The 26,855-nt window shown below is 42.6% G+C and overlaps 3 protein-coding genes and 1 long non-coding RNA gene across 7 annotated transcripts in view; 3 read left to right on the forward strand and 1 right to left on the reverse strand.

The window, feature by feature from the left end:
* Window positions 1–11,702, forward strand: part of LOC127360268 (uncharacterized) — a 94,507-nt gene extending 82,805 nt beyond the window's left edge. The window contains exon 3 of one of the 2 annotated variants that reach the window (XM_051394642.1): window positions 11,636–11,702. The gene's annotated coding sequence lies outside the window, so the exon portion shown is untranslated. Of the gene's footprint in view, window positions 1–11,631 lie in introns of both variants that reach the window. The other variant, XM_051394641.1, reaches the window with a different exon arrangement.
* On the reverse strand, window positions 1–26,703 carry sec23a (Sec23 homolog A, coat complex II component). Of its 2 annotated transcripts, none has more exons than XM_051394583.1 (19): window positions 26,619–26,703; window positions 20,077–20,344; window positions 19,927–19,984; window positions 18,532–18,618; window positions 18,214–18,450; window positions 16,172–16,248; window positions 15,768–15,912; window positions 15,328–15,602; window positions 14,588–14,711; window positions 14,288–14,368; window positions 13,779–13,868; window positions 6,863–6,969; window positions 4,506–4,659; window positions 4,347–4,424; window positions 4,031–4,192; window positions 3,542–3,628; window positions 2,252–2,407; window positions 1,197–1,262; window positions 1–1,109 (listed from the first exon to the last, which is right to left on the reverse strand). In XM_051394583.1, exons 2-19 carry the CDS (start codon window positions 20,295–20,297, stop codon window positions 1,020–1,022), a joined length of 2,295 nt encoding a protein of 764 aa, XP_051250543.1. In that variant the 5' UTR covers window positions 20,298–20,344; window positions 26,619–26,703; the 3' UTR covers window positions 1–1,019. The 2 variants fall into 2 exon arrangements, with proteins under 2 accessions (XP_051250543.1, XP_051250544.1); XM_051394584.1 differs by having other exon boundaries at window positions 20,077–20,304; window positions 26,619–26,691.
* Window positions 9,582–13,272, forward strand: LOC127360265 (histamine H2 receptor). The gene is made up of 3 exons (XM_051394637.1): window positions 9,582–10,369; window positions 11,976–12,129; window positions 12,261–13,272. The coding sequence occupies exons 1-3, from the start codon at window positions 9,673–9,675 to the stop codon at window positions 12,454–12,456; spliced, it is 1,047 nt and encodes a 348-aa protein (XP_051250597.1). The 5' UTR covers window positions 9,582–9,672; the 3' UTR covers window positions 12,457–13,272.
* On the forward strand, window positions 18,629–19,836 carry LOC127360269 (uncharacterized). Of its 2 annotated transcripts, none has more exons than XR_007883415.1 (5): window positions 18,629–18,758; window positions 18,969–19,047; window positions 19,098–19,386; window positions 19,435–19,669; window positions 19,795–19,836. It is a non-coding gene; the product is annotated as an uncharacterized LOC127360269 (long non-coding RNA). The 2 variants fall into 2 exon arrangements; XR_007883416.1 differs by having other exon boundaries at window positions 19,512–19,669.
* Window positions 26,704–26,855: the final 152 nt, after the last annotated feature.

Here is a 26,855-nt window from a genome sequence, read left to right on the forward strand (position 1 = left end):
TTCTCAACAGCAGAGTTTTATTAGAAACACGAGAACAAAAACTCAATGAAAACATCGCCTTTTCTCTCTGCAGGACTTTTAGTGTTCAGAGGTTTCAAACTGTCGTCCACCGTCAGACACTACAGATAAAGGAAGTGGACAAACGTCTCCTCACACTGAAACTGAACAATCAGAACTTCCGGAGGACAAATGTAATCTGATTACACTGAAACATGTTGATCATCACAAAACAACAGACACAAAGCTGCTCTGCTCGAGGTTTTGTGATGATCAATACGTTCGATGAGCTCAGTGTGATGAAGAGCTGAGGGAGGATAACACACTGAAACGAGAGTTTCCTTATTTTATACGTATTGAACTTTCATTTGCTCACATGTTGGATTATAACCTGTTAAAGCAGCAGACGTGTGCTTTCTCTCCTGCACTGTGTCAGATTATTCATATATTTGTTATACTTTTCCAGGCAGCTTTTGGTTTCCATAAGGTTTAAAATCATCATCCCTGACCGTCTGCAGTTTTATTGCTTCATAACAATAATAATTATAATAACAGCAGACGTGATGTTTTAATGTGACAGATTCCAACAGATTTGAACTCCTTAAAGAAATGAACGAAACCAATGAGTTGATTTAAGTTGATTTGGACCAATCAGAATGCCCCGCTGTATCTACAGGTTAAAATCACATGGAGGCTTTTATTGTGGAGGCAACTACAGGAACACGGTATTTCTCTCCAACTTCTGATTCTTCTAGAACTTTATTTTTCCAGTGGATCAGTTTGAAATATTACAGGAAAGAATGTTAATGATGGTCTGAAACGTGGAACTGCTGCTCTGCTCCTTTAAAACGACGCATTGTGACTAAAACTGCTCAGTTTGATTTGAACACCTTTAAAGGGTGCAGATGTAAAAACATAAATGTGCTTTAACATGCATCTCTATTGGTTGTCATGGTAACTCAGGCAGCAAATGCAAAATAAAAGAATAAACTGAGAAGGGACAGCCGAGGGGACAGCTGAGGTCAGGCGGCGCTGGAGACGGCAAGCTTCTTCAGGTGATCCATGAACACCTGTAGGCTGACGTCGTCCGTCAGGATGGGAGCTCCGGACTCCTGCAGAAGGTTCCAGAGGTCACTACAGGTCACTACAGGTTGCACATCATCAACACTGAATCTGAAGGTCAAAGGTCAAAGACTCACCTGACCCCAGGCGTACATGTTGTTGTGGGTCTGAGAGGGGTTCACTTTAGAGAGCAGGAAGCGAGCCTGGAGAACATCATCATCATCATCATCATCATCATCACACACTGAACTCTGTGTGTGTACAAGTATTCAATGTGTGTATTTGTGCTGGGGATGGAGTGACCAATACAGACACTGATTATTAGTAATCAGGGAAACCGATAACCAATAATTGGAAAAGAGTCTAAATAAAGAGGTGGAGTGTAACTAAGTACAATTACTCAGTTCTGAGGTACTTGTACTTTAATATGTGGCTGTCCTCGTCTGTGGTACAGAAGCCTTCAGTGTTGATAGATCATTACCCGTGACATTTACCAATCATATAGTGCTGTGGGCGGGACTTAGGGATCCACTGATTATTATTACTCATTCTCTATCTACTAATGAACTCATAAAGTCAACATCTCCTGATTTACTGCTTTTGTTTCAGTCAACGTGAACCCAGAAGAGTTTCCCGTTAGAAATGTTCAATCTGGGTCTCCAGCTGTTACACTGACTGACGCTAACCTGCATATGTTGGACAGTTAGCATCATTATCATTAATAATCAACGACGATGGACGATATCTCAGCAGCTGATTGGCTGAAATAAAGAAGTGCTTTGGGGGTTACTGATGATACTCAATCCATTTCCAACAGTATTTGAGCTCCCAGAGGGCAGATGTTGATTCATTCAGAGGTCATTTATATGACTCATACATTGGAGCTGCAGGTTAGAATCAGTAAAGCACAGTGTCATTGATGTGAACGTTCAGACGAATATTTCTGTGCTGCAGTATTTTGTCACTGACCTGTGTCTTTGTGGTTATGTATTCATCATATCAATAAGCTCAAAATGACTCAACAACTGGAATCAAAATCAGCCCACTGGGGGCGAGATATGGTGATAACACCGTCACAGTGGCGCTCTCCTGGTGTACAGTATCATAAAATTATTAAGCTGTATAGTATTCTGCATAAAGCTGTTTACTATATGTGTACAGTACATGTATTGTAGTGTGTTAGCGCCCCCACCTGGCTGCCTCCGTGCTCCGTGTCGATGTATCTGGGCATGGGGAAACGAGTGTGCAGCAGCTCCTGAGCGTCATCCACGGGAGCCTGAAGCAGATGTCTGAAGTTTTCATACTCGGGCATTTCCTGGTAGCCGGCCTTCCTCCACTGAGCCACAGTCTGAGCACAGGAGAAGTACAGGTACATCAGGTGCTGCTCCTCTCTCACTGCTCTTAATCATTCATTATTCACTGTTCCCCAACCATTGGTCTGATTACAGCTCAGCCAGTGTGTGAATAACCTTTACAGGTGATATGTATTATTAATATGACAAACAGAATACAGTACATGGCTGTGTGATATGACCAACATCTTATATCCTGGTAATGACAGAAATCCTGATACAGCACATTTCTGTACATTCAATAGTTTATAGAAAATGACCACATGGAAATCTTAGTACATCTGGAAGGAAATATGTTCAATTATACATGTACCGAAATATAAAATATGTATGTCTGTGTCTCCCACACTCTGATTGGAGGTTCCAGGTATTTTAACTCTACACGTTCAAAGAAAAACTCCAAATGATGTCTGCAGAGCTGAATTGGGGGGTTTCACATTATTCTAAAACTTTAAGCCCAAAAGACAAACTTCCTCCTGAAAACAGAAACCAGGCAAACAAAGATCTATATTTAGAAGATGGATTGTTCTTTGGCCCCAAACAGAGAATATAAAAATATGTGTGTGCAGTGTGTGTGTACAGTGTGTGTGTGTATAGTGTGTGTGTGCAGTGTGTGTGTGTGCAGTGTGTGTACAGTGTGTGTGTGTATAGTGTGTGTGTGCAGTGTGTGTGTACAGTGTGTGTGTGTATAGTGTGTGTGTGCAGTGTGTGTGTACAGTGTGTGTGTGTGCAGTGTGTGTACAGTGTGTGTACAGTGTGTGTGTGCAGTGTGTGTACAGTGTGTGTGTACAGTGTGTGTGTGTGTACAGTGTGTGTGTGTGTGTGTACAGTGTGTGTGTGTGTGTGTGCAGTGTGTGTGTACAGTGTGTGTATTGTGGTGTGTACAGTGTGTGTGTGTGTGTGTGTGTGCAGTGTGTGTATTGTGGTGTGTACAGTGTGTGTGTGCAGTGTGTGTGTGTACAGTGTGTGTATTGTGGTGTGTACAGTGTGTGTGTGTGTGTGTGTGTGCAGTGTGTGTATTGTGGTGTGTACAGTGTGTGTGTGCAGTGTGTGTGTGTACAGTGTGTGTATTGTGGTGTGTACAGTGTGTGTGTGTGTGTGTGCAGTGTGTGTATGTGGTGTGTGTGTACCTCTCCGTGGTAGATGAGGATCTGGAAGAAAGTGTCCATCAACAGGATTCGGTCTGGCAGGATGCTGCTGCTGTCCAATAGGACCGGCTGAAACACACAAACACTCTGATCAATCACTGATCAATAAGTGAGACTGCAGCTGCTACATTAACTGTTTTCTGTTTTTTTGCATTCAAATTTCATTTTAAGTGTTCCGAGCTCCAGACTTTTAACAGAAACTGAAGCTGTTAACACAAAGAACACAGGTGTGTGTGCAGTTGTGTGAACTGGTGTGTGTACAGGTGTGTGTACAGGTGTGTATACAGGTGTGTGTACAGGTGTGTGTGCAGTTGTGTGAACTGGTGTGTGTACAGGTGTGTGTACTGGTGTGTGTACAGGTATGTGTACTGGTGTGTGTACAGGTGCGTGTACAGTTGTGTGTGTACAGGTGTGTGTGCAGTTGTGTGAACTGGTGTGTGTACAGGTGTGTGTACAGGTGTACAAACATACCTCAGGTGGTCCGTTGAATGAATAAGCGTAGAGCACAGGCTGGATCATAATGAGAGCCTGAGTCAGGTCCTGTCTGTTGAACTGATGTCTGTAATATGAACTCTCATCTGGACTGTTGTTGAACACCTGCAAGAACGGAGAGCGCCGCAGGTGGAACATGAACTGGAAAACAAAAGAAAACACACAGGTGAGCAACAGGTAACAGGTGAGCAGCAGGTAACAGGTGAGCAGTAGGTAACAGGTGAGCAGCAAGTAACAGGTCAGGTGTTACAGAATGTAGAACAGGTATAGCAGAGCCTTATGGGATGTAGATCACCTGAGGGTAGAGGGAGAAGGTCTCAGAGAACCTGAAGGAGTTTGGATCGTCTTTGTGATAATCTCCAAACTTCTGACACTGAATAGGAACAAACAAAATGAATTAGTTAAAATCATTGTTTATTTACAAACAAACAAACATATCTGAACCTCGCTGTACCAGTCTGATCAGCTGTCTGTCCAACCAGCGCAGAACATCAGGCCCCTCCTCTGTCTCCGCCCGGTACACCGCCAACCTCGCCATCAAGATGGCCGCCGCCTCTTGATCGAAGGACGCCGCGATGCTCTGAATCTGAGTCTGAGCGTCTGCCCAGCTGGAGGGGGAGGAGGGGAAGGAGGGGGATTTAAGAAGAGAAGCAAACGCATATAAGGATGTAGGTATGTAATAAATATAAGTATATAAGTATATAAGTAGAGTATATAAGTATATAAGTAGAGTATATAAGTATATAAGTAAAGTATATAAGTATATAAGTAGAGTATATAAGTATATAAGTAGAGTATATAAGTATAAAAGTATATAAGTATAAAAGTATATAAGTAGAGTATATAAGTATATAAGTAGAGTATATAAGTATATAAGTAGAGTATACAAGTATATAAGTAGAGTATATAAGTATATAAGTAGAGTATATAAGTATATAGGTAGAGTATATAAGTAGAGTATATAAGTAGAGTATATAAGTATATAAGTAGAGTATATAATTATATAAGTAGAGTATATTAGTAGAGTATATAAGTATATAAGTAGAGTATATAAATATATAAGTAGAGTATATAAGTATATAAGTAGAGTATACAAGTATATAAGTAGAGTATATAAGTATATAGGTAGAATATATAAGTAGAGTATATAAGTATATAAGTAGAGTATATAGTATATAAGTAGAGTATATAAGTATATAAGTAGAGTATACAAGTATATAAGTAGAGTATACAAGTATATAAGTAGAGTATATAAGTATATAGGTAGAGTATATAAGTATATAAGTATATAAGTAGAGTATATAAGTATATAAGTATATAAGTAGAGTATATAAGTATATAGGTAGAGTATATAAGTATATAAGTATATAAGTAGAGTATATAAGTATATAAGTATATAAGTATATAAGTATATAAGTAGAGTATATAAGTATATAGGTAGAGTATATAAGTATATAAGTAGAGTATATAAGTATATAAGTATATAAGTAGAGTATATAAGTATATAGGTAGAGTATATAAGTATATAGGTAGAGTATATAAGTAGAGTATATAAGTATATAAGTAGAGTATATAAGTATATAGGTAGAGTATATAAGTAGAGTATATAAGTATATAAGTAGAGTATATAAGTATATAAGTAGAGTATATAAGTATATAGGTAGAGTATATAGGTATATAAGTATATAAGTAGAGTATATAAGTATATAGGTAGAGTATATAAGTATATAAATATATAAGTATAAAGGTAGAGTATATAAGTAGAGTATATAAGTATATAGGTAGAGTATATAAGTATATAAATATATAAGTAGAGTATATAAGTATAAAGGTAGAGTATATAAGTAGAGTATATAAGTATATGAGTAGAGTATATAAGTATATAGGTAGAGTATATAGTATATAAGTAGAGTATATAAGTATATAGGTAGAGTATATAAGTATATAAGTAAAAAGTAGAGTATATAAGTATATAAGTAGAGTATATAAGTATATAAGTAGAGTATATAAGTATATAAGTATATAAGTAGAGTATATAAGTATATAGGTAGAGTATATAAGTATAAAGGTAGAGTATATAAGTAGAGTATATAAGTATATAAGTATAAAGGTAGAGTATATAGGTATATAAATATATAAGTAGAGTATATAAGTATATAAGTATATAAGTAGAGTATATAAGTATATAAGTAGAGTATATAAGTATATAGGTAGAGTATATAAGTATATAAGTAGAGTATATAAGTAGAGTATATAAGTACATAGGTAGAGTATATAAGTATATAAGTAGAGTATATAAGTATATAAGTAGAGTATATAAGTATATAGGTAGAGTATATAAGTATATTAGTAGAGTATATAAGTATATAAGTAGAGTATATAAGTACATAGGTAGAGTATATAAGTATATAAGTAGAGTATATAAGTACATAGGTAGAGTATATAAGTATATTAGTAGAGTATATAAGTATATAAATATATAAGTAGAGTATATAAGTACATAGGTAGAGTATATAAGTATATAAGTAGAGTATATAAGTACATAGGTAGAGTATATAAGTATATTAGTAGAGTATATAAGTATATAAATATATAAGTAGAGTATATAAGTATATAAGTAGAGTATATAAGTATATAGGTAGAGTATATAAGTATATTAGTAGAGTATATAAGTATATAAGTAGAGTATATAAGTACATAGGTAGAGTATATAAGTATATAAGTAGAGTATATAAGTATATAGGTAGAGTATATAAGTATATAAATATATAAGTAGAGTATATAAGTATATAAGAGTGTGTACTGTCGTACTTCCTGGCCGTGGTGGTGACTCTGATGCGTCTCTGTCCTGAGGAGTGCTGGTACTGAGTGACGAACTGGATCGCTCCACGGCCGCCCTGAGGAATCGGAGCGTTGTGCTGCAACAGAAACAACAAACCGACTGCAGATCAATCATCAATCAATATCTGTACAGAGACAGCAGGAACATGTGGGTTCCACATCAGCAGACTCACTCAGCTACAAAAAAAAGAGCAGAGGAGCCACATGCTTCAGTTATTGCCATTCATGTGTCGGGGCGTCAGAGAGGGACTCCATTGAGCATGATCTGTGGGACCATGTGTGAGTATTGTTGACAGGCCTGAATGGACACCTTGTTAGAGCACAGGAGCTTTAATCTTTGTAATTGTTACATTTAGTTGATAATAGGTGTATATTCTGTATGAATGTTAGTCAGTGATACTTTTACTAACATATACCATCTGAATACTCGTTCCAATAATGATGATCTAATGTAATGTTAATGACATGTTTTATTTCTTTATTTATTGTTTCATTCTCATAACTTTTTTTACCTGAACTTTATTTTGAAAGGTGCTATAAAAATAGTTTATAGTTTATAAGTTTGAGATGACCTCATCTATATTTATAATAATAAGGATTATATATGAGTTTAATTTGGGGTAGCGAAAGGTGAACCCAACCTGAGCTCCTCAGTGGTCTGAGGTTCAACAGCGGCAGGACAATGATGATGATGATGATGATGATTACACACCTGCACACCTGTTATTACCTGAGTCAGGCTGTGGGACACGTGCCACACACACACACACACACACACACACACACACACACACACAGGATATTGGATGTTCAGGTAGTGTTGACATTACAGAGAACTGTGTGTGTGTGTGTGTGTGTCCTCTCATCATCATCATCATCTCAGCAGGTGACTGACAGGTGCACCATGGCAACGCAGCCTCTGGAGACACACACACAGAGCAGGACACGCCTCCTCCAGTCCTCTTCTGACTCAGAGCTCAACAGACTGACGGTCTCAGATCAGATTTAAACGAAGACTTTAAAGATCAAATTAATATTCCTGATATTGATCACAGACTGGCTTTTGTCTAGTTTGACCTTTGACCTTTATGGAGGAGAACGACAACTGAACTGAAGTGACATGGACCTGTTTCCCACCACTTCCAGGACCTGAGAGTCCTCTGTGGATTTCAGTGGCGCTCAGCACTGGAGAGTTTTACAGTGCAGGACAGAAGGAACTGATTAAGACTCCGGTTCCTCCGGTGGAAACACTGGGAAGGTTCCTGGCAATCGGTGGAAACAAGTTGACTTAAACCGAGCTGATCACATCTTTGTAGTTTCTGAGGTCCAAGCAACCGGCTCTGCAGGATTTACTGTTTATATCACCTGAAGAACAACAGGGAGGATGTTTGATGAGTGTTTGAACTTTGACGTCATCCAGAAGACAAAAAACTCAACGTCTGTAAACAGGAAAAAGTAACGGTGAACTGATAGTGACTGATAATACTATAGAAGCTGCAGTAAAGACAGTAGAGGCTGCAGTAAAGACAGTAGAAGCTGCAGTAAAGACACTGGAAGCGGCAGTAAAGACAGTAGAAGGGGCAGTAAAGACAGTAGAAGCTGCAGTAAAGAGTAGAAGGGGCAGTAAAGAAAGTAGAAGTGGCAGTAAAGACAGTGTAAGTGGCAGTACAGACAGAATAAGGGGCAGTAAAGACAGTATAAGGGGCAGTAAAGACAGAATAAGGGGCAGTAAAGTCAGTAGAAGGGGCAGTAAAGACAGTAGAAGCTGCAGTAAAGACAGTAGAAGCTGCAGTAAAGACAGTAGAAGGGGCAGTAAAGAAAGTAGAAGTGGCAGTAAAGACTGTAAGTGGCAGTAAAGACAGTAGAAGCAGCAGTAAACACAGTAGAAGGGGCAGTAAAGTCAGTAGAAGGGGCAGTAAAGACAGTAGAAGCTGCAGTAAAGACAGTAGAAGGGGCAGTAAAGAAAGTAGAAGTGGCAGTAAAGACTGTAAGTGGCAGTAAAGACAGTAGAAGCGGCAGTAAAGACAGTATAAGGGGCAGTAAAGACAGTAGAAGGAGCAGTAAAGACAGTAGAAGCTGCAGTAAAGACAGTAGAAGCTGCAGTAAAGACAGTGGAAGCGGCAGTAAAGACAGTAGATGCGGCAGTAAAGACAGTATAAGGGGCAGTAAAGACAGTAGAAGCTGCAGTAAAGACAGTGGAAGCGGCAGTAAAGACAGTAGAAGCTGCAGTAAAGACCGTGGAACGGCAGTAAAGACAGTATAAGCGGCAGTAAAGACAGTGGAAGCGGCAATAAAGACAGTAGAAGCTGCAGTAAAGACAGTGGAAGCGGCAGTAAAGAGTGGAAGCGGCAGTAAAGACAGTATAAGCGGCAGTAGAGATGCTGTTTTTACTGTAATGGATATCTAGCGATGATATAATGTGACACAAACTGAATCGTCCTCAGTGTGTTCAGGTTCAGTCAGCTCACTGCTGTGACTCATCAGTTAATCACTGTGGTGACTGAGGTCCAACCAGCTCCTCAGACCAAAAGTTTCTGGATTTACAGTCTGTTTATATGAAAGACTTCTGCTCAGGTTTGGACCTCAGGCTGAACAACATGGGAGAGGTTTAGAGTTGTCCGTCTCGTTCTTCAGGACCATTATAAAAAAAAAACAGACATCAACGTAGGCTCTGGGAAATGTGATTGGAGCATTTTTGATGTTCAGATGTCCCAGCTCTGTCCCGTCTGATCTGAGATGAAGTTGTTGACGTATTTCCTGTCCTGCAAGTCCATCTGAAGATGGCGGATGCTCTGAGGACACTGTACGCCGCTCTGATGGTTCTGTCAGGTGTGGCTTCCATCTTTGGGAACCTCCTCCTCCTGCTGGTGCTCGTCCTCAACAAGGAGCTCCGAACCGACACGCTGGGCCTCACCCTGAGCTTCAGTATCAGCGACCTGGCTCTCGGACTCTCCACTATCCCCTTCGGAGCCTACAACAGCCTGGCGTGGCCCTCCTGCTGCCCAAGCGAGGGTGCCTTCTGTCAGGGCAGTGGCTTCATCTTCCTCCTCCTGCAGACCTCCTCCATCCACTCACTCACCTGGGCCACAGTCAACAAGTTCACCGAGATCTGCTTCGCCCTCAGCTACAGCAGCATCTGGACAGCCGGGCGGAGCCGGCTAGTCCTGGTCCTGGTCTGGGTGTTCTGCCTGGTGAACGCTGCAATGCCCCTTCTGGGTTTCGGCAGCTACATCTACAGTGAGTCGCGGTTTCTCTGCTGTCCAAGTTTCACGCCTGACAACAAGTACTTTGTAGTGCTGTGGATGTTGGTGGGCATCGTGGCACCGATCCTCACCATGTGCTCTCTGTACGGATACATTGTCTACGTGGCCAGGAAACAGGCCAGAAGGGGGACGTTCATGTGCAACGAGCTGCATTGCTACTACGTTCCTGCCAACAATTACCTGAGGAGCTCCATTGTGATGGTCACAACCTCAGGTGAGACACAACCTATATGGCCCCTGCGGTCTTTCAAACATTGTGCTGCTAAAATCCTGCCAGTTTCATTTTTGGCAAATGTCTAAAAGTTTCTTTTTGGAAGGTGGTGGACTTCTACTACACTTCCACAATTTATCATGTGAGACATGCTGTACACCAACACTTATTGTTTTTAAAAATGGGACCAGCTACCACCTGTTTACAGCTATTATGTGGGCCTTCATTTGAATATGTGCTTTCATTTAGAGTGGGGTCATAAAAGGGGAACAGGAGCCACAAAATGTTGTGAAAGAAGAGCAGAGTTTATAATTAAATATGATCTGTAAAGACTACAGTGTCTGAATTATCTGCAAACATCATAGAAAGGAAAGCTGCCTCATGTGTGGAAAGAACATATAGTCATAAAATTCAACACCAACAGTAGTAGCATATGTGCATGTTGCCATGACAACAGGAGCAGAGAGGACATGTTGAATGTCTGAGATAAACCCTGAGCTATGGAGCAGAAATCAGACGTCCAACAGAAGGACAGCTGAGTCACTCTGATTGCCTCTGAGGATCAGCTTCCATGTTTACCTTCATGACTCACTGCCATTACTCTCATTATGGTAACACACAGTGGTGTCATAAAAGCAGGAGGGGTCAAAGGTCACCGCAGCAGCCTGCAGACAAAGTGGACGACACATAAATCAAACTATAGGTTTATGTTTTAACCATCTGTTTGACTGTTACTGAGAAATCAGGATGTTTCTGTCTTGGTTTGGTGGATGGCTTTAAATACTACAATACCCACAATCCTCAGCTGCCATACCTATGGAGAACAAGTCCTTCTACTTCTGCAACTAGTCCCCAGACATCAACTAGTGCCTAGACCTCTGCAGTTATTCCTTAGACCTCTGCAGTTAGTCCTCAGACCTCTGCAACTAGTCCCCAGACCTCTGCAACTAGTCCCCAGACCTCTGCAGTTGATTCAATTCAATTCAATTCAATTTTATTTGTATAGCGCCAATTCATAACAAAAGTTATCTCAGGACACTTTTCAAATAGAGCAGGTCTAGACTGAACTCTTTAAAACGTTATTTACAGAGACCCAACAGTACCACCATGAGCAAGACCTTGGAGACAAGGGCAAGGAAAAACTGCCTGTTAAAATGCAGAAACCTAGGACAGATCCTTCGGCTCTAGGTGGGTGGTCGTCTGCCTCGACCAGTTGGGGTGAGAGAGAGAGAGACAGAGAGAGAGAGAGAGAGAGAGAGAGAGAGACAGACAGACAGACAGACAGACAGACAGGTGCACAGCAACAACAGTATTGGCAATGGCAATCTAGCAGGAGGAAAGAGAGAGGAAGGGAGGAGCTCAGTGCACCATGGGAAATCCCCCGATAGTCTAGGCCTATAGCAGCATAACTAAGGGATGGTTCAGGACTCACCTGATCCAGCCCTAACTATAAGCTTTATCAAAGAGGAGAGTTAGTCCTCAGACCTCTGCAGTTAGTCCCCAGACCTCTGCAACTAGTCCCCAGACCTCGGCTGGTGGACAGTCTTTTGGTTGGTTCTGATCTGTTCATGTATTTTTGGTTATGTGCTAACAGTTTCCTGTTTTCTAGTATGTTTGCTGGTGTGCTGGCTGCCCTACATCTCAGTGTGTCTTTACGAGACGTTTAGTGGTCAACAGAGTCATGCTGTGATGTCTGCCTTCTCTGCCTGGCTAGTTCTGACCAGTGCCGCCCTCAACCCCTGGATCACCTGTATGACGCAGACGTAAGTAAGATTCCGGAAAGGCAAAGTGAATCGTGAGTGTGCGGCTTGTAGGATTAGTTGTGAAGCAGCAATAAAACATATTGACAATGTAATTCTTGATGGAAACATAACTTCTGTCCATGTGTTTTCAGCAGGTACAGGGCAGCGATGCGTCGGAGCATCGGCAGGTTTATTCAGATGTGTCCATGTTCTGGAACGCCTCTGGAGTCCCGCCCACAGAGCTCCATCGTCCACCTGGACACAGCCAATCGCATCAGCACGACGACGACGACGACGACAATGACAACACGCCCACCGTCATCATCAAAAACACCAACACCACCATGACCAACACAGCTGACACAACTACTGCTACCACCTCTACACCATCAGTCCAAAGACAGAAACAACTGCTGTATCTGCAGACAACCGGTCATCAGACTGGCCTGTGAATGTTACACTGCATTGTGGGAAATGCAGTTCCATTTCAGTTTGAAGACATTCCTCCTCCATCACATTCAGGGCTATGGATGATGTGAATGATGGTTACCTCCAGCTTTCTGGTTCAGATGCTGCTTACTTTCACACCTCCACACACCTGACCAATCCTTGTGCAAGGCAGGTGTGATTGTTGGACTGTCTGTTTCAGAAAATGATTGGACGCAGCCCTCCTCCCTACATTTCAACTTCAAAAAGGGAAAGACGCCCAGACAAGAGCCTTGATTGGAGCAGACTCTTATAGACAGTGATTCAGTGTTTCAATTCAGTACAGACATCCATGGTTCCCTCAGGATGAGTGCTCTGACTTGTACTTGTACTCCATAATTCAGTTCATGACAGGATAATCTCAACTGATGGTTGAACATCTGATCAGGATCCTCCTGAACGCATCCTTAAGGAGGTATTCTGGACATACTGAGAGCAGACGCCAGGACCGACACAGAACACACCGTAAGGATCCAGACTCACATGTGCTGTTTTGTATATAGTGGATATGGGAGTGCTGGTGTGGCTGTGAACGTTTCTATCTCACTGAAACATGTTTTCTAACCAGCAGTGAGCAGTTGCTGCTGAGGAAAGGAATAAATACTGTGGAAGAGGAACATTTTCTCAGGACCTCAATTTGAAATGTGATTGCAAATCTTCTTGCTCTGGTTCTGAATTTCTTGCAGTTGAATTTAAAATATAAGGAAAGTTTTCAGAGCTTGTCTGACTTCATATCCAAAGGGTCGGCAATCTGACTATATAATAAGCAATAAGAAAATAATACTATTGATGGATATGGTCTCTGTGTGCTTAGTGTGTGTTAGTATATTTAATATTTTCTCATTAATCAATAAACCTTTTAGAATCCCTGATCCACAATGAAAACATACAGTAGATACCACCTGACTGGGACTGGAAGCAGGTTTCTGTTCCAACAAAACTTCACCTGTGACTTCAGCTACCAGATGTAAAATTAACTTCAATTAAAATGTATGTGACCTGAGCTGGTGCTTTTATTTTGTTGACTTGAGCTGTTTCCTTTATTGTATATGCCTCAGTGTGCTCTCTGCCGCTAAAACTGTACTGATCATGGGTGGGAAGCTACATTTACTCAAGCACTGAGTTTCAGCACATTTTCAGGCTGATCTCAGACCATGTAAAGGTCAGAGGTCAAGTGTTCGTACCTGGTTCACCACCTCAAAGTAAAGAGCCAGCGTGGTGGTCGGATCCAAACCACAGATCTTCCACTGACACGTTCCTCCTGTCCCGATCTCCTGTAACACACATACAGAGGGTCACTGCACTACTACAGTACTGTAGTATAATACAGAGTACTGCAGTATAACACAGAGTACTGCAGTATAACACAGAGTACTGTAGTATAACACAGAGTACTGCAGTATAACACAGAGTACTGCAGTATAACACAGAGTACTGCAGTATAACACAGAGTACTGCAGTATAACACAGAGTCCTGCAGTATAACACAGAGTACAGTCCCAGGTTCAGACTGATAAGTTATCTGTTTTTTAAATTAGAGCTCTTTGTTGTACACAGATTATATACAGATGTACTGTATACATATAGTATATCATATACGATATATAAACATAAATACTGTATAGTATGTGTAGTGTGCAGTATTTCCACAGATATCAGACGTGCTGAATGTCAAAGGTCAGCTGTTACATACGTTCTCAGAGACACAGGGTCCTTTGGCGCTCAGAGACACGCAGGGTCCGATCGCTCCTGATACTTTGATCTCTCTGGACGTCTGGAACAAAAACACACAACAGTGAGTCTATTCACCTGAGACACAGGTGAGCTGGGGGCGGGGCTTCTGTCTGTGGCTGGAAGTTGAGACCAACATTGATATTTAAGAGGTTGACAGAGATTTTTCATGCTGGAGTGTTTGTTGAACAGTGCGTCAGCGCCCTCTGGTGGACAAACACATCTGTGCCATTTCTCAGCTGATGTCAGCTGCAGTTGGTACCTTGACCTCCAGCGTGGCGGCGAAGGCCATCTTGAAGGATCCCTGGACTTCTTTGGTGAAAACTCTTTGGAAGGTTTGCTTGAACAGAGACGTGTTGAAGGAGTCTGCCATCACCATGTAACCTCTGCAGAGACCAGAATACCAACACAGCACGTCACAAAGGGGTCTCTGTGGATCTGGTCTTTCTTTAACAGACCGCTCACAATACAGGGTGGATTGGGGGGGGGGTCATCAGTGTTAGAGGGCATTTAAACCAGCTGTGATGTTTGATTTTCACTCTGTTCACATGCACTGCAGTAATTGTTAATGTGATGGTATGACCAGTTGCTTGAGGTGCCAGTTAAGTCAGCGCCACTCCAGTTAATCCCCAACACTAAATCATCTTCACTTTAAGTTTAACAGTCGCTTTGGTGCATAAAAGAATAAAGAAACTAAAAGAGAGAGTTTCCCAACTCTGGTTCTGTCCGGGTTTATGTGCGCCTGCTGCAGAAAGAAATACTTAAATTCTGAAGAACTGATTCACGAACTATAACAGGAAACAAAGAAGACAGACGGCAAAGAGCTCAGACAGGACGATACAGTAGCACTGCGCTATCTTGGATTTCAGTGAATGGATGTATTTATGAGTGGAGGTGTGTGAGTGACAGCTGATCACTGCACCCGACCGTTCGGTGGTTTGAATGATTCTCTACGTGTGTGTGTGTGTGTGTGTGTGTGTGTGTGTGTGTGTGTGTGTGTACCCGGTGTAGTTGGCGCAGCACTTCATCTCGAGGAGGCCGGTCTGATCCAGAGCACAGGCGTAGATGTCGATGATGTGACCGTTAGTGGATGCTCTGTTAGCTAGAGACTCATAGTGCTTCGTGGCTTTCTTCATGAACTTGGCGTTGTCTTTCTCAAGGTCGTGCCAGGACCTGATGGGGATCTTCAGTTCATCTCCAACCACCATTCCGGGGCCCTGCGTTGCCGGGCCGCCGATGAACGTCATGATCCGAGCACCAGTGTTGGGGAAGGTGCACTGTGAGTAAAAGCACAGATTGTGTGTGACACCCACACACTGCTCGAAGCTGAACACAGAATTATAAGGAGTTCGGTCTAGACCTGCTATCTAAAAAGTGTCCTCAGATAACTTTGGCACTACATAAATAAAACTGAATTGGTTTAAAACCTCGACCCCGCTCACCTCCAGCAGCCCCACAGCGATGGACATGGCGACACCCAGCGAGCGCAGCGGCCTCTTTCCCTGTGTGACGGGCCAGGGGTCGCGCTGCAGCTCCCCCAACAGGTCAGTCAGGTTCATGTCGATCTTCTGCACTGGCTGCAGGAACCTGAAGAGACAAAACACACTTCAGACTCTGAGGGACAAAATTATATACTGACAGTAAGAACGTGCCTGCACTGCGAGATCGTGCCTGCACTGCGAGGACGTGCTTTCACTGTGAGGACGTGCCTGCACTGTGAAGATGTACCTGCGCTGCGAGGACGTGCCTGCGCTGCGAGGACGTGCCTGCGCTGCGAGGACGTGCCTGCGCTGCGAGGACGTGCCTGCACTGTGAAGACATCACTGACTCAAACCTGTGTGTTTACCTGTTGGACAGAGGCTGTGGGGCAGTTTGAGGACCTCGTGCCTGAGTGGCTGAAGGTTTGGTGAGACCGAGCATCTCCTGAAAAGTCATAAATGATTCATACAATTAGTAAAAGTTAGTGTGTTCATTAGCGCTGTTAGCTTACACAGGTGGTGGCCAAAAAGTAAGAGAGGTTGTCGGTTCAAAATCTTGGCGCTTGCCCAGTCCTACCACTGATACCATCTCTTCCACCAAAGCAGTTTGAGGGCCTGTGCTTAATCTCAAACCAGTTCTTTGCATTTTGAACCGACTGTTAGCCAGGAAAACTGCAGACGCCTTGTGGTCACTCAGCTATGATGTTACAAAGCTAGCCATTGGTGAGCTAACATTACCTTACATTCGAGGTGATGTGAGAACTTAGTAGCAATGCTTTTTTGGGTAACGTTAGCTCACCAATAGCTAGCTAGCTAGCCATCTAACATAACCTTGGCAACAACAGCTAACACTGAAGGCCTATACAGTGACGTAATGATGTAGCTGTATGGTGGGTGTCTAGTCGGTTCTCTCACCTGAACCGGCACTAGGACCAACCCAGAACTAGCACTAGGTTCATGTTGTGGAAAGGTGCCCTTGAGTCCCTACATCAGACTCCAGGTGTGAATGTGTAACTGTAAACCGCGATGATCTGCAAAAGAGAGGAGCGCACCCCAGAGGTTTTGCAGACGACACATTGGGGCCACAGTGGGACATCTTTAAAGACTCTATTGCTGAGGTGGCTGTAATCAGGACACATCCACCTGGGAGGAGACTCTGGGGCGAACCCACATCACACTGGACGGGTTACACGTCCCATTAGGCCTGTGAACTAGGGATGTGAATCCCCACCACTGAGGCCGATTCGATACACATCTCGATACGTTGCCAGTGATATGATACATTAACGATACAGTGGAGCCCCCTGCTGATACGATGCAATACGATTTACCTCTGTTCACGATGCGATGCGATTCATTAATGATTTGACAACGATTTGACTTTATACAATGCGTTTCGGTTCGATGCAATTCATGATGCGATTCAAAACGATTCAACACAATACAAAGAATTTACAAGCCCACATCTGATTTCTAATGTATTTGATACTTGATTGTTTTCTATAAAGCAAACTAATAAATCCAACTTAAAAAGAAGATGCAATTCAATATGGTACAGACAGAGGATTATTCCTAATAAACACTAAATCATAAACAAAAAATATTTTTTTCATTACATGTGTTTTTAATCTCATTCTCTACTTATACAACACTAAATGTATTGTATTCGGATAATTTCTTTTTGGCCTCTTAATAAAAAAACAAAAACAAAACAGTCCTTTTCTCAGGTCCTTTTACTAATAGTGTTCTGTCTGTAATTTCACAATGTTTTACAAAACACTTAAAAAACTTCCCAACATCAACAATGTGCATTGTGCAAATAACTTCATCATAGTGCAATGCCCATACTACTGCTGCCAGACTGATGTGCTTGAGCTGACACTTTTCTAGTTGGCTAACTGAGCAGTGAGAGCAGAAATCATTGAGATTTATACAACAATATAACAGTTAAACAATAATAAACAATTGCAACTGCTTACAAATGTATAATGACTCTTCACCTGTTGTGTCGCTTCCCTCCATTTTTTCTGTTTACTAACTAACTGCGTCTGCGGCGCATAGTGATGGTGCGTTCAAGGCGCCTCAAAAACACGGGTGCAGAGGAGATAAACTATGTAATAATCGATGTAACCATGGGTTTCACCGATGCAGACACGCAAAGAAAGATACATTGCGCATTTAGCCGGCAGTTGTATCCGATGCACACTGAAGCTACCGGTGCACTCACATCTCGGACCACCGATTCCAATCGGTGAATCTCTCCATCCCTACTGTGAACACATCAGGATTCTCCAGGAGGAGCTAGTGTGTGTGGGATACTACAAACCCAGACCCAGATAAGGAAAATGGATGGTCTGGGTGATGGACTAGTTGTTGTGTTAGTGAACTAGCTTCCTGCAGGAATAGTTACCTGTAGCTGCTTGGCATTGAGATCTTTGGTCCCCCTGAAGACGTAGCTCTTGGAGATCCCTTCACAGCCGAGCTCGTGGACCTGAACCATCCGGCCGAAGGTAATGAGTCCGACTAGCGCGGTGGGAGGCAGCAGAGACAGGGACATCTGCAGAGACTCCTTCAGAGCCTGCAGGTCCTCGTCCTCCATACAGGTGTCCACCACATACAGGAAGACCAGTGGCATCTGAGGACCCCGCTGAGGAAAAAGACCACATCAGGTTACACACCTGACAATAGGGTCTGTCTGAACATGTCTGTCCCTGTCTGTCAGTCTTACCTGGACCACATACTCGATGGTGGAGAACTGAGGCAGCAGCTCAGCAGGTTGGTTCACCTCAGAGATCCCCGCGTAGGATGGAGGAAACTGAAAGAGAACATCTGTCACTGTGTGTGTCTGCTATCTCTGTGAGGACCAGTGTCAGTGTACGACCTCCACTGTGAGGACATTATGTGTGTTTGTACAGTGATAATAAAGTTGTGTGTTTGTACAGTGTTAATAAAGTTGTGTGTTTGTACAGTGTTAATAAAGTTGTGTGTTTGTACAGTGTTAATAAAGTTGTGTGTTTGTACAGTGTTAATAAAGTTGTGTGTTTGTACAGTGTTAATAAAGTTGTGTGTTTGTACAGTGATAATAAAGTTGTGTGTTTGTACAGTGTTAATAAAGTTGTGTTTGTACAGTGTTAATAAAGTTGTTTTTGTACAGTGATAATAAAGTTGTGTTTGTACAGTGTTAATAAAGTTGTGTGTTTGTACAGTGTTAATAAAGTTGTGTTTGTACAGTGTTAATAAAGTTGTGTTTGTACAGTGTTAATAAAGTTGTGTGTTTGTACGGTGTTAATAAAGTTGTGTTTGTACAGTGTTAATAAAGTTGTGTGTTTGTACAGTGATAATAAAGTTGTGTGTCTGTACAGTGTTAATAAAGTTGTGTTTGTACAGTGTTAATAAAGTTGTGTGTTTGTACAGTGTTAATAAAGTTGTGTTTGTACAGTGTTAATAAAGTTGTGTTTGTACAGTGTTAATAAAGTTGTGTGTTTGTACAGTGTTAATAAAGTTGTGTGTTTGTACAGTGTTAATAAAGTTGTGTGTTTGTACAGTGTTAATAAAGTTGTGTTTGTACAGTGTTAATAAAGTTGTTTTTGTACAGTGATAATAAAGTTGTGTTTGTACAGTGTTAATAAAGTTGTGTTTGTACAGTGTTAATAAAGTTGTGTTTGTACAGTGTTAATAAAGTTGTGTGTTTGTACGGTGTTAATAAAGTTGTGTTTGTACAGTGTTAATAAAGTTGTGTGTTTGTACAGTGATAATAAAGTTGTGTGTTTGTACAGTGTTAATAAAGTTGTGTTTGTACAGTGTTAATAAAGTTGTGTGTTTGTACAGTGTTAATAAAGTTGTGTTTGTACAGTGTTAATAAAGTTGTGTTTGTACAGTGTTAATAAAGTTGTGTGTTTGTACAGTGTTAATAAAGTTGTGTCTGTACAGTGTTAATAAAGTTGTGTTTGTACAGTGTTAATAAAGTTGTTTTTGTACAGTGATAATAAAGTTGTGTTTGTACAGTGTTAATAAAGTTGTGTGTTTGTACAGTGTTAATAAAGTTGTGTGTTTGTACAGTGTTAATAAAGTTGTGTGTTTGTACAGTGTTAATAAAGTTGTGTCTGTACTATAAATACTGAACCTGGTTCCTCTGGTAGCAGAAGTTACAGGCCCACAGTTTGGCTCTGTAGTCCACTTGGCTGAAACAGACAGACAGTTGGAGGTTAGACAGGTTACGGACTGACCTCTGACCTCTGTCTATGACTTCACACAGGTGAGCAGTGATTCGTACCACAGCGGGTTGAGCACGGCGCGGCAGGTGGCGCGGCTGCAGAGGACCGGCTCATACTGGATGGGGGGCAGGTCGGGTCGCTCCCTCAGCGGGGTGAACAGGGCCGCCACCGGGACCACCATCCGGGTCGCCTCCAGCCGGCTGGACGGCCACACATTCCAGCTGAACCGCACGCCATCACGCTCCTCGTTCTGAGCGATGTACTCTGGGAAGGTTGCCATGGCAACGCTGGGAGACGGGAGGGGTCGGACACACTGTCAGATAAAAGCTGGGGGAGGGGGGTAAATGGAATATCAGTGTACTGCAGTACTACTAACCACTACTAACTATACTGCAGTACTGACTTCAGTTCTGACATTGATCTTTAACATTTTAATAACCAATGAGCTGATCAATCAATGTGCAACAGTTATGAGCTCCTCTCCTGTGGAACCAGCTTCCAGTTGTGGTTCGGGAGGCAGACACCCTCTCCGCATTCAAGAGTAGGCTTAAGACATTCCTCTTTGATAAAGCTTATCCAATCCAATCCAATCCACTTTATTTATATAGCACGAATTTAACAAACACAAGGTTTCCAAAGTGCTGCACAAAAAGATATACAGAATAAATAAATAACACAATCGAAGATACACAATAAAAGATAAAAGCAATAAAATAAAATAAAATAAAATAAGTAAAATAAATAACAGAAATAAATAAAAAGCACTGCCCACACAAGATAAAAATATGCATGTGTACACATAGAATCAACGCTCTACATGGCATCAAAAGCCGAAGAGAAGAGGTGGGTTTTAAGAAGAGTTTTAAAATGAGACAGAGAGGTGGCCTGTCTAATGTGCAGCGGCAATCCATTCCAAAGTTTTGGAGCTGCAACGGCAAACGCTCGTTCCCCTCTGAGCTTAAGCCTAGCTTTAGGCACTGTCAGGAGCAGCTGGTCAGCTGACCTGAGAGAACGGCTGGGAGTGTAGGGGTGCAGCAGCTCAGAGAGGTAAGAAGGGGCAAGGCCATTCAAAGCTTTAAAAGCAAATAAAAGAATTTTAAAATGAATCCTAAAATGGACGGGCAACCAGTGGAGTGAAGCTAAAATAGGTGAAATGTGCTCATACTTGCGTGTGCCAGTTAAAAGACGTGCAGCAGCATTTTGTACCAGTTGAAGACGAGAAATGGAGGACCCACTAACCCCCATATAAAGTGCATTACAGTAATCCAGCCGAGTGGTCACAAAGGCGTGGATTACTGTCTCAAAGTGCTGTCTCTGAAGGACTGATTTGATTTTTGCCAGCTGCCTTAACTGGAAAAAGCTAGACTTTACCACAGCTTTAATTTGGCTGTCAAATTTAAGGTCTGTGTCAACTTTTACCCCAAGATTTTTTGCAATTGGTTTGCGATATTGCGCTAAAGAACCCAGATCAACTGGGGGGGTCACAGAAGTGCCACCAAAGACCATTACTTCTGTCTTTTTTCATTAAAATTCAGAAAATTCAAAGACATCCAAGTTTTAAGGTCGTGTAAGCACTTTAGCAGTGGGTCAACAGAGTAGGATTCTGATTTTTTGAGGGGGATATAGATCTGGCTGTCATCCGCATAACAGTGAAAAGAAATGCCATGTTTCCTGAGAATGGAACCAAGTGGGAGTAGATAAAGAGAAAATAAAAGAGGGCCAAGCACAGAGCCCTGTGGGACCCCACATGAGAGAGGAGCAGTGGAGGACACAGAGTCATCAAGGCTGACACAGAAAGTCCGATGTGACAGGTAGGACCTGAACCATTCCAGTGCTGAGCCACTGATGCCCACCCACTGCTCCAAACGAGCGATCAGGATTTCATGATCCACTGTATCAAATGCTGCAGTCAAATCTAAAAGTACAAGGACAACACAGTGTCCAGAGTCAGTAGCTAAAAGATATCATTAAAAACTCTTAAAAGCGCTGATTCTGTGCTGTGCAATGTTTTAAAACCGGATTGGAAAGTCTCAAGAATATTGTGTTCATTTAAAAAGTCCATGAGCTGGGAATAAACAATCTTCTCTAAGATTTTAGAGAAGAAAGGCAATTTGGATATAGGCCTGAAATTTGCCAAAACATTATGATCCAGCCCAGGTTTTTTTAATGAATAGTATAATAGTCTTATAGTTAGGGCTGGATCAGGTGAGTCCTGAACCATCCCTTAGTTATGCTGCTATAGGCCTAGACTATCGGGGGATTTCCCATGGTGCACTGAGCTCCTCTCTTCCTCTCTCTTTCTGCACTCATTCATGTCCCATTAATGCATGTTACTAACTCCACTTCTTCCCCGGAGTTCTTGTGCTTTCTCGTCTCGCAGGTTCTTGTCGATCCTGGTGGAGCCTCCTGCCATGGTCCTGCTAGATTGCCATTGCCAATACTGTTGTTGCTGTGCACCTGTCTGTCTGTCTGCTCTCTCTCTCTCTCTCTCTCTCTCTCTCTCTCTCTCTCTCACCCCAACTGGTCGAGACAGACGACCACCCACCTAGAGCCGGAGGATCTGTCCTAGGTTTCTGCCTTTTAACAGGCAGTGTTTCCTTGCCCTTGTCTCCAAGTGCTTGCTCATGGTGGTACTGTTGGGTCTCTGTAATTAATGTTATAAAGAGTTCGGTCTAGACCTGCTCTATTTGAAAAGTGTCCTGAGATAACTTCTGTTATGAATTGGCGCTATACAAATAAAATTGAATTGAATTTAATTGAATTGAATTTTACCCAAAAGAGCCTATTGGCATTTTAACTCTGTTTTAACTGTTGATAAATCGTTCAAGGAGGCTTTAAGTTATTTTTGGAATGATTTTAAACAGAAAAAAACCGAGTTTGTCAGTCTGAGGCAGTGGTGGGACCATGGAAAGGTTCAAATTAAACTTTTATGTCAGCAGCACACGCTCAATGTCACACGCGACATCACCAGATCTATCAGAGATCTGGAGACTGATATTGTGGATCTCGAGTGTACAAGTGAGTCCACAGGAAATCGAGGATATATTGAAATCCTCAAGACTAAAAAGATGGCATTAGCCAACCTGCTGGACACTAAAGTACAGGGTGCGCTGGTCCGGTCCCGGGTTCAAAACATAACGGAGATGGATGCTCCATCGAGTTTCTTCTTTGGGCTTGAGAAGAAACAAGGGCAGAGGAGACAAATCCACTCTCTGCTCTCTGAGACAGGGCAAGAGCTGACAGAGCCAGGCCTGATAAGGAAAAGAGCTGTTGAGTTTTATGCCTCATTGTTTGAGAGTGAGTTCAAGGAGAACGAAGAACTGATGGAGGAGTTCTGTGGTGGACTTCCTCAGATATCTAGAGAGGCTAATTCACAGCTCGACAGCCCACTGACTCCACAAGAGCTCTACGCTGCACTGCAGAGCATGCAGGGGCGAAAGGCTCCAGGCATCGACGGCCTCACTGTTGAGTTCTACAAAGCCTTCTGGGACATCTTGGCCCATGACATCAGAGATGTTTTTAATGAGAGTCTGGTGTCTGGGTCAATGCCACTCTCATGTCGGAGAGCCGTAATTACCCTCTTGCCCAAGAAAGGTAATTTGCAAGAAATCAGAAACTGGCGTCCTGTCTCTCTCCTCTGCACTGACTACAAAATACTGTCTAAAGTCCTGGCCAATAGGCTGAAAGGAACCATGGAGCAGATTCTCCACCGGGACCAGACGTACTGTGTGCCCGGCAGGTCTATGGTAGATAATATCTACCTCATTCGGGATGTTTTGGAGGTCTCCAGTTCATTAGGCATAAACACTGGATGGATCTCTTTAGATCAAGAAAAGGCTTTTGACCGCGTTGAACACGACTTCCTTTGGAAGGTCATGGAGAGGTTTGGGTTCAGCGCTGGTCTCATAGCCAAGATCAAGGTGTTGTACAGTGACATTGAGAGTGTGCTAAAGTTTAGTGGTGGCTTGTGTGCTCCTTTTAGAGTGCATAGAGGCGTCCGACAGGGTTGTGCCCTGTCTGGGATGCTCTATGCACTCTCCCTGGAACCCCTCCTACAAAAGATAAGATCATCTGTTAGAGGCCTGTTTTTACCTGGTTTTAACAGTAGTGTTGTTTTATCTGCTTATGCTGACGATGTCGTTGTTTTTATCAAAGATCAACAGGATGTGTGTGTTTTAAATTCTGTAATCGAGAAGTTTTCTGTTGTGTCGGCTGCGAGGGTGAACTGGAGGAAGAGCGAGGCTCTTGCTGTTGGTGAATGGCGGGAGGGCCTCCCTGTTCTCCCTCAAAGCCTGATATGGAGAAGAGAAGGCTTAAAGTATCTCCGTATTTATCTCGGAAACAGCGACAATGGAAAGAAAAACTGGGAAAACATTTTAGAAACAGTGGATAACAAACTGGCTAAGTGGAGGTGGCTCCACCCACAAATATCTTTTAGAGGGAGGGTCCTAATCCTAAACAACCTGGTAGCCTCCATGTTATGGCACCGGTTAGCCTGTCTGGACCCTCCAACAGGTCTCATTGCCCAGATTCAAGTGAAGATTGTCAATTTCTTCTGGAACTGGAAATTGCACTGGATACCACAGTCTGTATTGTTTTTATCCAGAGATGAGGGGGGGCCAGGGCCTGGTCCACCTGGCTAGCAGGACAGCCACCTTCAGGCTCCAGTTCAATCAAAAGTATCTGACTGGACCTGAAGATCTGGTGTGGAGAGACGTGGCCAGCTGCATACTCAGGCGTGTCAATAACCTGGGGCTGGATGCTGCTCTGTTTTTAACTGATTTTAAATTCTTAAAGTTAGGTGGGTTGCCTCCTTTTTATCAGGGTGTTTTTAAATCCTGGGGGCTTTTTAAATGTAAAAGAAGTGAGAAGTGTAACTCTCTGCACTGGTTATTAAAGGAGCCTATAATCTGTGGTGCAAAGATGGACGTGTGCTGCAGCACTGTGCCTGGGCTGATGGGGGTGCTGTGCAGCTCCAGAGTTGTCTGCCTCAAACAACTGATAGATGCAGCAGGACCAGAGCTCACAGATGTCACTCTGGGCTCTTGCTGGGGGTGCGCTCTGTCCGGCTGACGCAGAGGAGCCTAGAGCTCTGGAGGAGGAGGCTGACGGAGAAGGAGAGAATCCTTCTCCTCAAATACGGCAGGGGAGAGGCTGAGCCGGACTCCACAGACCCGTATCCCGAGATCTACTTGTGCCCTGGTTTCACAGAGCTCAGCGGCCCCCTCCTGAGACACAATGATGGGAGTACATTGAGCCTACACAAGACTGACAAAAAAACTCTGTACACAAACTGTGTAAAAACTATCCACAAAACTCGGCTGTGTGACAGAGCGCAGTGTGTGTGGACTGAGAGGCTGGGTGGGCTGAGCCCCCAGTGGAGAACATTATACAAACCTCCTCTAAAAAAAAGAACTGGAGATCTCCAGTGGAGGATTTTACATGGTGCCATTGCCACCAATGCCTTTTATCTGTTCTTAATCACAGTGTTGTAAAGGAGTGCCCATTCTGTGGACTGACTGAGAACATTTTCCATGTTTTTACTGAGTGCAGGAGATTGGCAGACATTTTTAACGTTTTAACTCGTGTTTTTAATCTATTTGGTGTCATTTTTACTGCCCCTGTTTTTATTTGTGGTTGGTTTTAAAAGAACAGAAAAAGTAAAGTGTCGACTCCTAAACTTTTTAATTGGTGAGGCTAAAATGTCGATATACCTGACTCGTAGGGACAGACTGCAGGGTGGGCCGACCCTTGACCCTGTGACCCTGTGGAGGTACAATGTGAAGGCCAGACTGAGGCTGGAGTTTTGCTTCCACAGGGTCACAGGGAATACAGATGTGTTTGAGCAGCAGTGGGCTCATGAGGAGCTGTTGTGCCGGGTGACCGGTGGAGAGTTAAAGTTCACATCCTTCCTCAACTGATCTATTGATTGTGGAACTGTTTGTTACAGTTAGTTAATGTAAATAAAGTATTGTTCAAAAATCAAAATAAAAAATCTCTGTCTGTCTGTCTTTTCTCTCTCTCTCTCTCTCTGTCTCTCTCAAAATTGAATTATGATATTGATATTGATATTGATATTGATCATATGTATTGATTGTTCTGGTTCTGGCTCTTGTATGAGAATGTTTTCTGTTTATTGATAATCACATGTTTGTATTAACTATTGAGTGAATAGACTTTAAAACAACATCAATAATACCAATAATCAATAATATTATCGAACAGTTTTACCATCAGTGTTTAGTTGTTACAGACTTTAACACAGGACAGATCAATGAGCTGATAATCAATGATCAGCTGACTTTGATATTTAAAGTCCACTCTGACAGTACAGGCTGACGTCAGCAGGTACCTTTCTGACCCGTACAGGTGAGGTGCGTCAGTGTTTCACCTGTACCTGAAGCTTTTCACTCAAACGAACATCTGAACTCTGTATCTCAGTTAGCCTCAGAGCTAACAGCTAATAACAGCTAATAACAGCTAACAGCAGCATTAACCTGCAGCGTCATTAACAGGTGACAGGTGACCCGGCTGAGTCCAGGTGAAGTGTGAGGTCAGTCCGGTCCAGGTGAGTGTGAATGAAGGTAAATGTGTCACTCACCTCCGCTCTGCTGCCGCTGCTGCTCCTCTCAGCTGACAACGAAGCAAAACAACATGGCGGCGGCCCGGCGCCACGTCAAGACACAGAGAGGGCGAACACGAAGAGGTCTCACTCTGAGCGACTTCCAGAAACACTTTCCCCCACTAACCCTAACCCCTAACCCCTGACCCCTGACCCCTACCCTAACCCATCCACCAGAGGAGTGTCTCTCTAAATGTATTCCACTTTATGTGATTA

Source organism: Dicentrarchus labrax, unplaced genomic scaffold, assembly GCF_905237075.1.
Source record: "Dicentrarchus labrax unplaced genomic scaffold, dlabrax2021, whole genome shotgun sequence".
Classification (NCBI taxonomy): Eukaryota; Metazoa; Chordata; class Actinopteri; family Moronidae; genus Dicentrarchus; species Dicentrarchus labrax.

Excerpts from the sequence above, each read along its gene's own strand:
- LOC127360265 (XM_051394637.1), top strand. The coding sequence starts at position 9,673 with ATGGCGGATGCTCTGAGGACACTGTACGCCGCTCTGATGGTTCTGTCA. Across the intron at positions 10,370-11,975 it reads TGTGATGGTCACAACCTCAG|TATGTTTGCTGGTGTGCTGG; the intron begins GTGAGACACAAC and ends CCTGTTTTCTAG. Across the intron at positions 12,130-12,260 it reads ATCACCTGTATGACGCAGAC|CAGGTACAGGGCAGCGATGC; the intron begins GTAAGTAAGATT and ends ATGTGTTTTCAG.
- sec23a (XM_051394583.1), bottom strand. The coding sequence starts at position 20,297 with ATGGCAACCTTCCCAGAGTACATCGCTCAGAACGAGGAGCGTGATGGC. Across the intron at positions 16,249-18,213 it reads TCAATGCCAAGCAGCTACAG|GAGATGCTCGGTCTCACCAA; the intron begins GTAACTATTCCT and ends ATGACTTTTCAG. Across the intron at positions 3,629-4,030 it reads CATTCAACGGACCACCTGAG|CCGGTCCTATTGGACAGCAG; the intron begins GTATGTTTGTAC and ends TGTGTGTTTCAG.